At 29.8% G+C, this 15,338-nt stretch overlaps 2 protein-coding genes across 2 annotated transcripts; both read left to right on the forward strand.

Annotated features, from left to right (window-relative positions):
* The first annotated feature begins 211 nt into the window (after positions 1-211).
* Positions 212-5,550, forward strand: LOC131653728 (transcription factor MYB14-like). Its single transcript, XM_058923999.1, has 3 exons — positions 212-430; positions 514-643; positions 4,883-5,550. Exons 1-3 carry the CDS (start codon positions 298-300, stop codon positions 5,364-5,366), a joined length of 747 nt encoding a protein of 248 aa, XP_058779982.1. The 5' UTR covers positions 212-297; the 3' UTR covers positions 5,367-5,550.
* A 7,430-nt stretch (positions 5,551-12,980) lies between these two features.
* LOC131653729 (transcription factor MYB14-like) lies at positions 12,981-14,041 on the forward strand. Its single transcript, XM_058924000.1, has 3 exons — positions 12,981-13,113; positions 13,193-13,322; positions 13,540-14,041. Exons 1-3 carry the CDS (start codon positions 12,981-12,983, stop codon positions 14,039-14,041), a joined length of 765 nt encoding a protein of 254 aa, XP_058779983.1.
* Positions 14,042-15,338: the final 1,297 nt, after the last annotated feature.

Below are 15,338 nucleotides of genomic sequence, written 5' to 3' on the forward strand. Positions count from 1 at the left end.
GGTCCTTAAAACATAAGAAAATAAACTAGTAAACACATCACATGTCTGTCTGTCTATATCAGCCTATCCTTCATTATAACCAAAACAAATTAAGTTCAAATGGCAAATAATTTCATTTAAAATTAAACAATTTAAAAAAGTCTGACTTTGAATTTCAAATAATATTTTAATTTATAAAAGTGACCTTCCACGAAAAAAGGAAGAGTTAACTTATACAAAATAAAAAATATTTTTCTTTATATAGGACAACATATCCAGCAACGCATTCATACGAGGAATCAGTAGTAGTTAGAGAAAATGGTGAGAAGCCCTTGTTGTGACAAAACTGGAATGAGAAAAGGTGCGTGGACTCCTGAAGAAGACAACAAGTTAATTGCTTATGTAACTAGATATGGCTCTTGGAATTGGCGACAACTACCTAAATTTGCAGGTATATATGAATAATAATTTCTTCATATGTGTCGGTTGGTTTTTTTCTTCTAGTTTATGTGTATATTGGAATAATGTTTTCAGGTCTTGAAAGGTGTGGAAAGAGTTGTAGACTAAGGTGGTTGAACTATCTAAGACCAGATCTCAAAAGAGGGAACTTTACACAACAAGAAGAAGATACTATCATCAAGCTTCATGAAAAACTGGGTAATAGGTATCATGAACTTGTCAATGCTCTATCACTTCCTAATGTAGCATAAACTCAACACATTTATTTCAAAGAGATTGAATAAAATAATATAAATCATTGTCTGGTTGGAACTCTCTTTTCTATATTTAAGGAAACATTTTTACATAGTATTTTATTCTCAGAAAAGTTAAATCGACACTTTTCTACATCTATACTGTACATAAGTATGGTTTTCAGTTTTTAATTATTACTTTCTACTTTTTGAATTAAGACAAAGGTTTATTAGTGTCATAGTGTGTAGGGGTGTTCGCGGTGCGGTTTGGTTCGGTTTTGAGCATAAAAGTTATCCTAACCGCGAGATAAAAATGCATGCGGTTCGGTTTGGTTCGGTTAATTTTTAAAAAGTCATCCAAACCAAACCAAACCAAACCAATGCGGTTAGGATCGGTTCGGTGGGCTGCGGTTTACACCATAAAATAAAATTGTATTGAAATTTAAAAAAAAATAATAATTCATTCTTCCGTACATATATTACATATATTACAGTACCATAAAAAAGAAGTTTTTCATACTAATTACACCAAAATAATTCATTCTTCCATACATGTATTTTACACCAAAATTACTACCATATAAGTGTATGATGTATTTTACAGTACCATACCATGTATTTTACATATACTACATACTAAATTACTAATATAACTTCAGTTTTTCATACTACATACTATATACAATTTTTCATACTAATAAACTACATACTACATATACAAGTATCAGATAACTTCAGTTCTAAATATTAATACAACATTACAACTTCAGGACTAAATATTATCAGTACTACATATACACCAAATGCTTCTCTAGAATGAGTGAGAGAGAAATCAGAGAATGAAGTTGAAATGTTGAATAGGAAGAAAGAATGAAGAAATTGTGAGTCACGTGACGTGAGTGTACAATATTGCAATTGAATTGGAAATATAATAAATTAATTATAGAAATTCAAAAGTTTAGTTAAATATGCGGTCTGGTTCGGTTTGGTTCGGTTTTGTGAAATGAAAACCGCAAACCGAACCAAACCGTGCGGTTCATCCAAAAAATCATCCAAAACCATCCAAACCAAACGCGGTTTTTGCGGTTTTTGGTTTGGATTGGTTCGGTTTGCGGTTTTCCTTTTGGATTGGTTCGGATACGATCACCCCTAATAGTGTGTACTAATTTTAAACAAAAAAGTACCCAATTTTGGTCACAAATAATTTAAAAAAAAAAAAAAACAACTTTATTCAATCTAATCAATTTAGTTGTTTTTGTTTAGAAATGTAATTTTTTCATAATCAACAATTAATTAATTATTTTTAAATTTTTGCTTAAATCTTATTAAAAGATTAAAAAATGATTATTAATTGGTTTTCTTATTAAGTTATTTTTTATTTATATGTTATTATTGAGAGAGTATTTTATAAGTTTTGATATATGGTATTTATTTATAATGTTGAAATAACATGTCTATATTATTTATCTCGAATAAAACTATTATTTATCTTGGATTTATATATGATTGCAACTCAGCCCTAAATTGTGGATGATACTACCATACACTTACTCAAGAGTTAACTTTAAGATTTTATTTGATCCATGTAGAATTTCATGTGCTATGTGTGTGGAGTTTCTTATTTGTTGGTTACTTATGAAGTAGCTTCAATAGTGTGGTATATAATTTTTTTAGTGATTTGGTTGTAAATTGGTTTTATCTAAGGATCTTTGGCTCCAAGCTTTTAGAGTTATTTATTTATTTGGATGATAGGTATAGGATTATGAGTGAACTTGTCATTATCTGACATTCTTTTGTTTGGTTGATTTAGATTTCCAATAATGATATTATTTTTTCTAGCATCAACTAATGTGAAATATGCAAAATAAAAGAGCATTTTACAACTTAGAAATGATGTAATATTAGGTCTGTGGCCAATTCTTGTAATTCTCTAACTTGCCTAGAAATTCTTGTAATGTGGTGGAGTATTCTTGACTTTTTTCTCCATGTTTGTTGTCTATGTTGACAGTGAATTCTTGTATGCTAAGATCTAGCCTATGCACCTTTATTTAGGGGAGAGATTTTATTGCTTTGATTTTTTTGTCTTGGTTGGGGTTATTTTTTTGTTTGTTTGTTTGTATCTTTTGTTTTTGGAGTTATAGCCTTCAGTTTTTGAGTCCTTTTCTTTTTGCCTATTTACTTTTCCTTTCTTCTCAGCGGTATCAGACAAATACATCTTGTGCTATATCATTGATTTGTACTATCTTTTATTTTTGGAGGGAATTTTAAGTTTTTTTTTCTTTACTATATATTATATTTGCCATTAAAAAAAAGAAAGAAAGATACATTTCACATATCAAATGGAAGAAGAGTGTATGTTTGCTTGAGTTGTCCATGGGCTCGTGAGCTTTTGGAAAAGTTGAGTGCCTTCTAAAGGTGTTGTTTTTTCTTGACCATTTTTTGTAGGATAGAATGTCTACTAGGCTTAATCTTAGTAGACGTGGTATTATTCAGTTACGTAGTGCGCTGTGGTGGGATGTGTGCCTGAGGCAGGTCGAATCAGTGGATCATCTATTTGTTCGATGTTATGGTGCTGTGTGGTATAATATTTTTTCGTCGGTGGGTAGGACTTTACCTCTTCTGTCGTCAATCTTATTGTTGTTTGAAATGTTTCAGGTGCTAGGAAGAGGTAAAAGGGTGAGTTTAGGTTTAGACGATCTGACATGTTGTGGTCTGAACTATCTCAATTATGAGTTATGAACTATCTCAATTATCGATCAATCACTTAGTGATAACCGTTATTTTTCTCTCTTAGAAGTGAGTTCACTATTGTTTTCCTACGAGCAACCTTTCTCTTTGGAATTGGGAGAAAGACCTACTCTTAAGCTTGACCTTATGGTGGTGTACTGTTTAGCCGGATGCCTATTTTGTTTTGTAGGTGTTATTTTTTTCTTCACTCGACTTGTTTCTTCTAGGAGTTCTCTTTCCCTTTTCTCGATGCTCGAGATCTATGATTGGTTTTGGTGGGGTTTTATTTGGGTTGCGGATATTGGTGACAAAACAACTAGGTTTGTCTAGCATGCTTATTTTGTCTATTTTTTGCGGGATTTTGCAAACTCAAACATTATCATAAATTTTTGTATTCTTAGACTTAAAAATTATAGTGCCCATGGGTCTGTCCTGCCTCATCCTCTTTTTTTTTTTTTTTTGCAAACTAAATTAAAATTTTAGGCTCGCATCCTCAACTATTTTAGCTCGCCCGCTACATTTATTTAAATTTTTTTTACAGGATTGAGCTAAAATGGGAGGAGATGCTTGTTTGTCACCCATAACTATGGAGTTTTTTCTATGCTACATTTATTTAAATGTTTTTTACAGGATTGAACTAAAATGTGAGGAGATGCTTGTTTGTCACCCATAACTATGGAGTTTTTTCTATGGTTTTTCTCCTTTTTGATTCGAGTGTTTCTTAAAAACTTTTATATATGCTCTCATCTCTCATCTCTTAAAAACTTTTATATATGCTCTTCTTTTTGATTCGAGTGTTTCTTAAAAACTTTTATTGTCTTTCTCTCATCTCTCATTTAAAAATACTCTCACTTGATATGCTATATATATATATATATATATATATATATATATATATATATATATATATATATATATATATATATATATATATATATATATATATATATATATATATATATATATATATATATATATATATATATATATATATATATTCAATTCTCGAGTATCACCACTTATTTTTCAAGAATGGAGATAGTCAATTCTCGTTAATCTAAGATAGAATGGAAAGTAGTTTTTTTTTTTCTTTCATTATTCTAAATTGTGATTAGGTCCCATATGCAGTTTTGCATGTTGCGTGTTATGATGTATATTACGACTATTGTGGCATCAATATCGATTAAGAGATATATGAAATGCTCATATGAGAGATATAAGAAGGTTGAAATTTAGAGTTCTACATTTTAATTTTAAGTCGAAAATTTTGAAAATGAAGGTGGTTGAAATTGTCAGATGCACTTCATGATACGGTCACATGTTATGTTAAATCATACTGCTAATGCAGTCTGAATCGAGTCCGACATAGATTTTAATGTTTTTTACTTATTAATATTTAAATTTTTTTCAAGAGAATTTATTTTCTGTATTTATTATAGTATTAAGTTTTTTTTTATGATGATCATACAAATTTTACTATACAGATGGATTGTGATTGCTTCAAACTTTCCAGGAAGAACAGATAATGAGATAAAGAATCATTGGCATACCAACTTGAAAAAACGATCGGTGAAGAATAATAAGTCAGACAATAATAATGGAACACGAAACTCCAAAGATACAAATTCAGATAACGTTACAGTTGAAGAAGACAACACACTTGAAGGAGTGCTAGAAAACAATAGTGTTCCTAATATTACCAGTCCATTGTCTTCAATCCCATCTTCAAGTGGAACAATGGATACCCCAACAACTACAGAAATATCTTATGAAAATTATGTTCTTGATGAGCTTCCTTTAATGGATGCATACATGGATGTTTTGAATGATAATTTCTGGACCGAACCATATATGATAGACAATTCATATGTCTCTCCAAGTGAAGAAGTTACATTATTACCTGTCTGGTGTGAACATGATTACTTCAGTCCTGTGTACGATGAACAACTTTGGAGCCATGGGAAATAAATTGTTGCAGTATTGTGTGGGTTTAGTTTTTTTGGAAATGCCGGCAGATGACAAGAACAACATGTGATTACTACTTTGTCCTGTTTTTCCTATGCGGTGTAATGTTGTAGTACTTTGAACCAATATGAGAAATTATTTAGCGTATATTTCTCTCTACTGTACTATTTTTGTTGTTGTGAACTAACTCATGTCAATGTCAATCTCTTTTTCACTATCATCTAGTCTTTAATTAAAAATGTATATAATTTTTTGTGTGGCTAAATTAAGATCATCTTGGCACTTCTATGCTCTCCAATCCTATGTTTCTAGCGTTTTTTTTTACAAGAGAACTAGTTCTTATCAAATTAAAAAAACAAACTAAGAAAATCTAAAAGACACTACTACAAATAAAAATAAGTCATTTGATTAAAGTATTTTGAACATTGTTTTTCTTTTAAATTGGCTAAAGGTTGTAATGTTAAAAGAACAAATAAAATTATTGTAAGGCTAAAAGAGTTTTGTCAAAGGATTTGTGCCCTCACAAGATATGGGTTTGAAGACTTAGCAACATACGCTCTTCTTACCAGTTTAGGAGATCCTTATACTTTTCGAAAGGATATGGCTAACCAAGAGAAAGATAAGTGGATGAGTGCTATGGTGGAGGAGATTGAGTCCTTGGAAAATATTGAAACATGGGATCTTCTTTATCTGCCATAAGGAAAAAGACCTACAGGTTGCAAGTGGGTGTACAAGAAAAATCCAGCAATAACAAAAAAAGATGGGGAAAATTTCAAAGCCCACCTAATTGCAAAGGGGTATTCACTACTGAAGGAGATTGATAATAATGAGATTTTTAGTCCAGTGGTTAGACACACTTCTATCAGGGAAGTATTAACCCTGATAGCCAACAAAGATATGTATTTAGAGCATATAATGTCAAAATAACTTCCCTCCATGGTAATCTAGATGAGAAAATCTAGATGGAGCAGCCAGAGGGTCTCAATGACACTGGACATGGAAAACTTGTTTGCAAACTGAATATGTCTTTGTATGGCTTAAAGTAGTCTCCAAAGGCAGTGTCCGAATACAGATTCAGAGATCACTACTACAAATAACATGTTTTACCTCAGACGTGAAATGAAATTAACCTTGACTACAAAAGCGAGGTAACGAATCGTGTCATAAAAAGCTTTCACATTACCCCTCTATTAATATAAAACTGAAGGCTTAAGTTATATGCACATGGGTTCGAACCCCAGTATCTGCATTTTAATTATTTTTAAAATTAGTGCATCATACCTCTCGATTTTAGTCTAAAATTGAGGGTAATATAGATTTTTTTAAAACTCATCACATTGCTTACACATAATATTAATAAATTTATTTATTTACAAGCTATATTGTTTACCCAAAATATTACATTGTTTACACACAAAAATTAATTTTTCTAAAGATCTCGATTTTATCTTTAAATCAAAGAATTTTGGAGAAGAGAAAATATTGGGTGCATGATCAATTCAATTTCTTTTGTATGCATTTATTTTTGAAATAAAACAAAAAAAGTGTTTGATAAACAAATGATTTTCTGCTCGAATAGATATATAAGAACACGAACCTTAAACCCAAATACTTTTCTGCTATTGCAATCCATCATAGAGATCTTTTCATAGCAAACCTTAAAGTGGTGGATGTAGATAGTTTCAAGTATTTCATGATGCTTCACAATGGTAATAAGAATGCTCTTTTTGAAATTCTTAATTTTTTTATAATGGAAGTTTATAATGTTTCACGTGGATCACTAATGGTAGTGTCTTAAGTGTTGATAGTCATGAAATGGACTACAATGATTTATTTAAGGACAATGATCAAAATCCTCAATAATCACGTCAATATTATTCCCTCAATTTTGTCACAAACTGAGGTAAAATATGTTCACCCCTCGATTTTAGAAGAAAATTGAGGTGAATAATCTTATTTTTAAAACATTACATTGTTTACATAGAATATTAAAAAATTCCAAATTCATCACCGTCGTTGTAATTTAAGATTTTATGGCATATCTTGTATGCATCCAACATCTAATCTTTTAAAAGGTTGAACTCCCTTCTTTATTTAACTTGAAGCAAGAATGATTTTCTGCACTTGCAATCTATCACATAGAACTTTTTCAACCTTCTTTAATTGAGTGTTGTTCCAAAAATACACCAACAACATCAACACAATTATGTGAGATAGATTGCAAGGGTAGAAAAAATATTTTGTTCAAGAATAGAAAAACATTGAAGAATTTTCTGTCTTACAATCCATCCTAAAGAATGATGCATACGAGTTAGGGAGGCTACATATAAGTATGGATTAGGGTAAAATCTATTTAACGAGTACTTTTATAGTAAAGTCTAATTATTTTATCCCTCGGTTATTACGGAAACTGAAGGGATGAGTTATTTAGTTTACACTTATAAACAAATAAAAACATAAACATCAATAGCTGGGATTTGAAGCATTTCCTGAGTTGTTTTTCCCCTCGGTTATAATAAAAACTGAGGGAATATGTTGTTTTTATTTTTTAAAAAATAAAATATGGTGCGCCTTGGCATTATACCTAGTTTTATTTTTCCTGAGGTGAAAGCTTTGTCATGAAATGTATTATTGTAGTACTGGATTGAAGGCATTTCTAAGATTCTTATTCCAGTACAATTAGTTATTTGATATATGCTATGGATTATACTGTATTGGATTTGGCACAAGCAATTAGTTAAGTGAGCAAGTTCATATCCAAGCTTGGGAAACACCATTTCGAAGTAGTCAAGTGGATTCTAAGGTACTTGAAGGGAATAACGTATCGTGGTATCATTTTCATCATGGAGCATGGTATTTCATCAATTGCAGGATATGTGGATTCCGATTATGCAGTTGATCTGGATGATATGATGTTTATAATAGGGTATATCTTTAATCTTGAGCGCGGGGGGGGGGGGGGACTTTATACTGCAAATCATTATTTCAATTTATAGTAACTGTGTCTACCATTGAGGCAGGATACATGGTAGTAGCTGAAATTGTCAGGAAAACATTGTGGCTTATAGGGTTAGTGAAAGAGTTGAGTGTTGACCAAGATGTAGATCAGTTGCATTGTGATAGTCAGAGTGCTATCTATTTGGCAAACAATCTGGCGTATTATGTTCGGATCAAGCATTTTGATGTGAGGTTCCACAAGATCAATGAGTTGGAGGCTTCCGAACAAATATTACTTCAGAAGGTTCACACTTCAGAGAATGCAACTGATATGTTCACAAAGCCAATCACTAATGACAAGTTAAAACATTTTTTGGACTTGCACTACAAGAAAAGTGGTCATTAGCCACGCGAAGTAGTGACGTGATTATCACGTGGCTAAAATAAGGCAGTTGCGACGTGATAATCACGTCACCATTTTTTTATTAATAAAATAATGAAAATAACATCACATTAGTTGGGTGTCAGAATTTTTTAAAACAAAAATATTTGCGAAGTGTAAAACACGTCGCTAAAGTAAAAGTAAAAAAAAATTTAAAAAGGCGCAACTTTCAGAGAGTGGGAAGTTTGAAATTTGAAAAATAAAATTGTGACATGTTATACACGTCGCAACAATTAAAGATAAAAAGAACCTGAACGAATTTGACGTGGTGCAAACATGAAATAAGGGAGGCATTAAAGTTATTGACCGTTGGCATTGGTTGCGACGTGAATTACACGTGGTTGTGTTGCGACGTGAAATTCACGTCGCCGATTGGCTTATAGGACAAACACGTTACAGGCTTTTGTAGTGAAGGAATCTAATTCATGACCGTTGGGTGCGTTGCGACGTGAATTACACGTGGCAGGTTGCGACGTGAAATTCACGTCGCTGATTGTCTTATATGTAAGCGCGTTTCGTTTTCCTTTCGGACCCAGCTGCGTTTCTTCCCCATTTCACTCTTTCTCTCTACCAAACTTATACCTATTCATCTCATACCCATATTTTCTATACCTCTTATTCATAAATTTCAACTACAAATTTCTTCCATTATTGTATCAAAGGTAAGTTTCATACACAAATTAGTATAATTTCGTTTTTTAATTACTTGAATTTTTAAATATATTTGTTAACTTAAATTTTAATATTTTTGTTAGGTTTTGAAGAAGATTGAAGAATAAGAGGATTCAAGGAGAAGGATATTGAAGAAGAGGTATTTTTGCTTTTTTCCTTCAAAATTAGTAGATTAAATTATTAGAATGATAAAAATGTATATGATGTAAATGTTAATTTTGAGTTTAGGAGTTGAGGAGTTTAGAATGTTAAAAATGTTTAGATTTATTTTTATAATCTGTTTTTTATTTTCTAAACAAAATATATGTATTTAATGATATTATTCTTAAAAATAGAAAATATTAATAAATTTTTTTTTATGTTATTGTTCTTAAAAACAGAAAATTTTAAATTGAAAATAATTTTTTTATGTGCAGTATATATTAAATAGAAATAGAATAAATGTTATGTTATTGTTATTAAATTAAAAATACATTTTTTTAAAATTAAAATATATATTAAAAGGAGAATATATATTATATATATATATGTATATTTTAAATAAAATAAAATATAATATGATTATATAATAAATTTCTTAAATCAAAATATATGTTATTGTTATTAAATTGAAAATACATTTTTTTAAATTAAAATATATATTAAAAGTAGAATATATATTATATATGTATATTTAAAATAAAATAAAATATAATATGATTATATGTTATATTTCTTAAATTGAAATAAAATATAATATGATTATATGTTATATTTCTTAAATTAAAATATATGTTATTGTTATTAAATTGAAAATAATTTTTTTTTAAATTAAAAAATATATTAAAAGTAGAATATATATTTTATATGTATATTTTAAATAAAATAAAATATAATATGATTATATGTTATATTCCTTAAATTAAAATATATGTTGTTGTTATTAAATTGAAAATACATTTTTTTAAAATTAAAATATATATTAAAAGTAGAATATATATTATACATGTATATTTAAATTAAAATAAAATATAACATGATTATATGTTATCTTTCTTAAATTAAAATATATGTTATTGTTATTAAATTGAAAATACATTTCTTTAAAATTAAAATATATATTAAATATATATATTTAAAATAAAATAAAATATAATATGATTATATGTTATATTTCTTAAATTAAAATATATATTAAAAGGATAACATATAATTATATGTTATATTTATTAAAAGAATGTTTTGTTAGTTAAGAACATGTAGTATTTTTTTTTAGGGTTAAATATATAAACTTTTCCTGTAATGTTAGCGAGATTTGATTTTAGCCCCTCGTAAAGTTTTTTCTTTTAAAACCTTTCTCGTAATATTTAGATTCCATCGTAGCCCCATGACTACACTATTTATTCTAATATATTTAGATTTAGATTCCATCGGACTACACTATTTCATTCCAGATTCTAATTTTTTTTGTAGAGCCAGTTGGAATTCTCAAAATTTTTAATTAGTTTTTTTCCTTAAATTTTTTATTTAATTTTTAACTTTTTTGTATTAATTTCTTATTATTATTTTTTTAAACTGTTTTCTTAAATTATTTATTAACATTTTTTAGAATTTTTTTTAAGCTGTGTGAATATCTGGTCCAAATTTAGCGACGTGATTTTCACTTCACTAAATAGTGAAGTGAAAATCACGTCACTACTGAGTTTCCACCTTGCCTCCTACGGCGTAATGTTTCACGTCGCAAATTTTGGTTTGTGATGTGTTTTTTTCACTTTGTGGCGTGATTTTCACGTCTCTAATAAGCTTTTTTTTTTTGTAGTGTTGTAACACGTTTCTTAGTGTTAAGAAAGAACTACACAATCCCAGTTGCTACGATATGGCATTATCCATTTAATTTTCATAGAGGTTTGATATTGACTAAGGTGGAGATTGTTGAGTTTGACTTATAGGTAACGCCTAATAGGTAAAGGTTGGGGCTGTTCGCCCCGACAGTTTGGTTTAGGGGTATTATTGTAAACCGTTTGAAATAACTCGCGATACGTCCCAATCCAACTCGTCCAAATCGATTAAGAAAATGGGCAGAAATGAGCTTATATGACTCAACTGCGGGTTGGGATGGGTGAGGCTTTTGAGCCCGAAATCACCCTATTGTCCGACCCTACATATAATGTTCTAAGGTGCCGTCTACGGTGCATGACCTTCATAGGTCTCTCACATGATAGACATCTTTTTATGTGTGTATTTGCAAACTTATTGCAGGGGTTTTGAATCCCCTCAAAAAACTCCGCTATTTATTTTCACTATTCATAAAAAAATATATTGTTCATCATTATTTTGCAGAAATTTTTATTTTTTCGAGATTAATAACTCCCGTTATAAATTTTTTTTAAAAAACCACTACAAATTTTGAAGAAAAAAAACATGTCGGATTACCAACATATAAGGGAGGTGTTGTCGCCAGAGGGTGGCGACAACACCCAGTTTTTGTACATCTTCGCCAAGTCCATTGGCGACTACTTTGAAAGGTAAGTGTTGTCGCCACCCCCTGACAACAACGTGTATTTTTAGTAAAAAATGGCTATTTGTGTAATTAATTTGAAATGTTGGTTATTTCTAAATTCCGACCTAAAGAGTCCTCTCACCTAGCCTGAGCCATCTTCTAATATCATCCGTAGTTATAGATATTCAAAACTTATGGTCACTATGACACAAAGGAAATAAACTAGTAGTTATATCACATGCATGTCTATATCAGTCTGTACTACAATTTTATTCTAAAACCAACACGTTTTTTTTTTCAACTCATTTTAGCTCAACTTGTTAACAAATTTTATCTAAAGTGAACTTTTTAAAATTAAATTAAAATTTTAAGTGAAATAATTGTTAGTCAGATATTATTTATATATATATATATATATATATATATATATATATATATATATATATATATATATATATATATATATATATATATATATATATATATATATATATATATATATATATATATATCAACTGAATTTTAAATTACTAAAATCTATGGAGGATTATTACAAAATTAATAAATATAAATTTTAATTACTTTCAAATTTAGTTGAATACGAGTTCTCTCTAAACAAATCATATTTGAAATTTTAATTAAATAATTTATAGATTAATAGTTATTTGTCCCCTTCATTTTAGAGAATTTTGAAAAATCCCTATATGAAAGAAATACATATATCTCATATTTCCTCATTTTAAATCTTTTTATAAATAAATATATAAAAATATTACGTAGTAGCGCCACATCATTAGATTTGCTGACTAATTTTATTTTATTGAGGGTTTAGACTGAAAAAAATTTCAAAAGCTAAGAAAAATTTGTGTTTTTTTACAGAATTACTTTTCCAAATTCGCTCAAACGAGCAGGTTATTGATAAATTAATATAGAGTGTAACAGGACAATAAATTGTTGATTGGTAGATAAATCAAAACCCAAATAAACTCTAGGATACTTCACAATTTTTTTTTTTTTAATTTTCATAATATATAGGATACCACATGCAATCCACTCTCATACTAAGAATTTTTGGTAGTAAGAGAACATGGATGGAAGCTCTTGTGGTGACAAAAATAGAGTGCGAAAAGGCAAGTGGACTCATGAAGAAGACAACAAGTTGATTGCTTATGTAACTAGATATGGCTGTTGGAATTGGCGACAACTACCTAAATTTGCAGGTACAAATAATTATTTATTCATGTGTGTCGGTTGGTTTTTTCTTCTAGTTTATCTGTTATAATGAAATAATGTTTTCAGGTCTTGAAAGATGTGGAAAGAGTTGTAGATTAAGGTGGTTGAACTATCTAAGACCAGATATCAAAAGAGGAAACTTTTCTCAACAAGAAGAAGACACTATCATAAAGCTTCATGAAAAACTTGGTAATAGGTATCATCTACATGTCAATGCACTATCACCTTCTACATTATCTACAAGCCCAGGTTTTTTTATTAACAAACAACACAGTGCTAAAGAGAATAAAATAATATAGTTAATTAAGATATTATTTATTTCAAATGTTTTGACATAATGTATATATTTATTTCCTACATATGGAATGTGTTAGGGCTTTTTTTATGATGATGAAACAAATTTTACAATGCAGATGGAGAGAGATTGCTGCAAATTTACCAGGGAGAACAGATAACGAGATAAAGAATCATTGGCACACCAACTTGAAAAAGCGTTTTATAAAGAATAATAAGTCTGACACTAAACGTGAAACAGAAAAAACCAAAACTTCAAATTCAAATAAACACCCTGCAATGGAAGAAGCCAATAAACTTGAAGGAGCATTAGAAAACAATATTGTTCCAAATATTACGAATACATTGTCTTCAACCCCATCTTCAAGTGGATTCTCTTCCATAACAATGGACACTGCAGCAGCCACAATATCATATGAAAGTTCAATTCTTGATGACTACGAGCTTCCTTTTATGGATGCATACATGGATGTTTTGAGTGATAGTTTCTGGACAGAACCATATATGATAGACAATTCACATGTTCCTCCAAATGGAGAAGCTAGCTTATTAACTGTGGGATATGAACATGAATACTTTAGTCTTATGTACGATGTTGAACTTTGGAGCAATGGACAATAAATCGTTATAGGGTTTTAATTATTTAAATGCCGGTTTGTTAAGATCAGCATCTCCAATGGTGGGAACTTAAATATTGCTTAACTTTTAAGTTCTATTCCTTAACCTTTTTTATCAATGGAGTGTGATGATGTGACACCATTGATTAGAACTTCATGAAACAACTTGAAAAGTTGAGAATTTAATATTAAATATTTTAATTTTTTAGACAATTCAATTGAAATCGTAATGAAATTTAGTTGTCAATTATAGTACAAATATAATAATAAAAATTGGTGGGGCCTAATATATTGCTTATTTATAATTACCATTGGAGCAAAAATAGTTTAAATTGCTTATGGATTTCTTAAATGCAATGTGGCAAAACTTTTTTTTTGACAAAAACCAAGTTAACTCATGTCATTAAACAAATGAAAATCGATACAAGAAGGGATAACACTTAAGGAACTACGCCTAGCCCATGAATTGGTTGCCTTCACTAACGAGTGGACAACCATATTTACTTGGCGTTTTACAGAAACTTAACTCCGGACAACCTGTAGCATTTGAGTTAACAGCTTGAACCATCACTTGAGAGTCGCTTTCAAAGATCATACAATCTATATTTAAACTAATAGCATGTTGCGTCGCTTCTTTCAAAGCATGGCTTCCGCTTCGACCGTGGACATAGTGCCAAAATCCCAAGCAATACCTGCAATAATGAAACTTCCAATATTATTCCGGAAGCACCAACCCCTGTTTGTAGATTTATGAGAAGTGTTGAACCCCGCATCTTCATTGTACTTTATCCAACCCACCTCCGGGGGGCTCCAGGTTAAGGGATTCTGATCACCATTGATACTATCATGAACCTCACGGGCAGCAAACCAATCATGCCAATTGAAATAGGCTTGCAATTCTATCCTTGGTATGTCTCCCCTATCATTATTCCACACAATGTTATATATTATGGTTCTTCCAAAGCACCTCAATCATAACAGCAAATCTTCCCGCACCCCGCTTATCTTCTTTATTGCAAACTAGCGTTCAAACGGGCACTCCCGTGTCCGTTTGTCCGCTTTTTTAAATGTGCACAGCGTCAAAACACAAATGTTTATTTTAATTTTAATTTAACATATTTATTAAATAAATTTTGTAATAAAAATTAAAAATAAAATAGATAAATTCTATAATAACATCACTTGAAAATGAGCCAAATAAATAGGTATTAAAGATGAGTTAATTACTTGCATTTTTTTTAATCACCAAATGTGTTTAAACTAAGATAAATTCGTCTAAACTCACCTAACTCCCGTAACCG

Source organism: Vicia villosa, linkage group LG2, assembly GCF_029867415.1.
Source record: "Vicia villosa cultivar HV-30 ecotype Madison, WI linkage group LG2, Vvil1.0, whole genome shotgun sequence".
In the NCBI taxonomy this organism is placed as follows: Eukaryota; Viridiplantae; Streptophyta; class Magnoliopsida; order Fabales; family Fabaceae; genus Vicia; species Vicia villosa.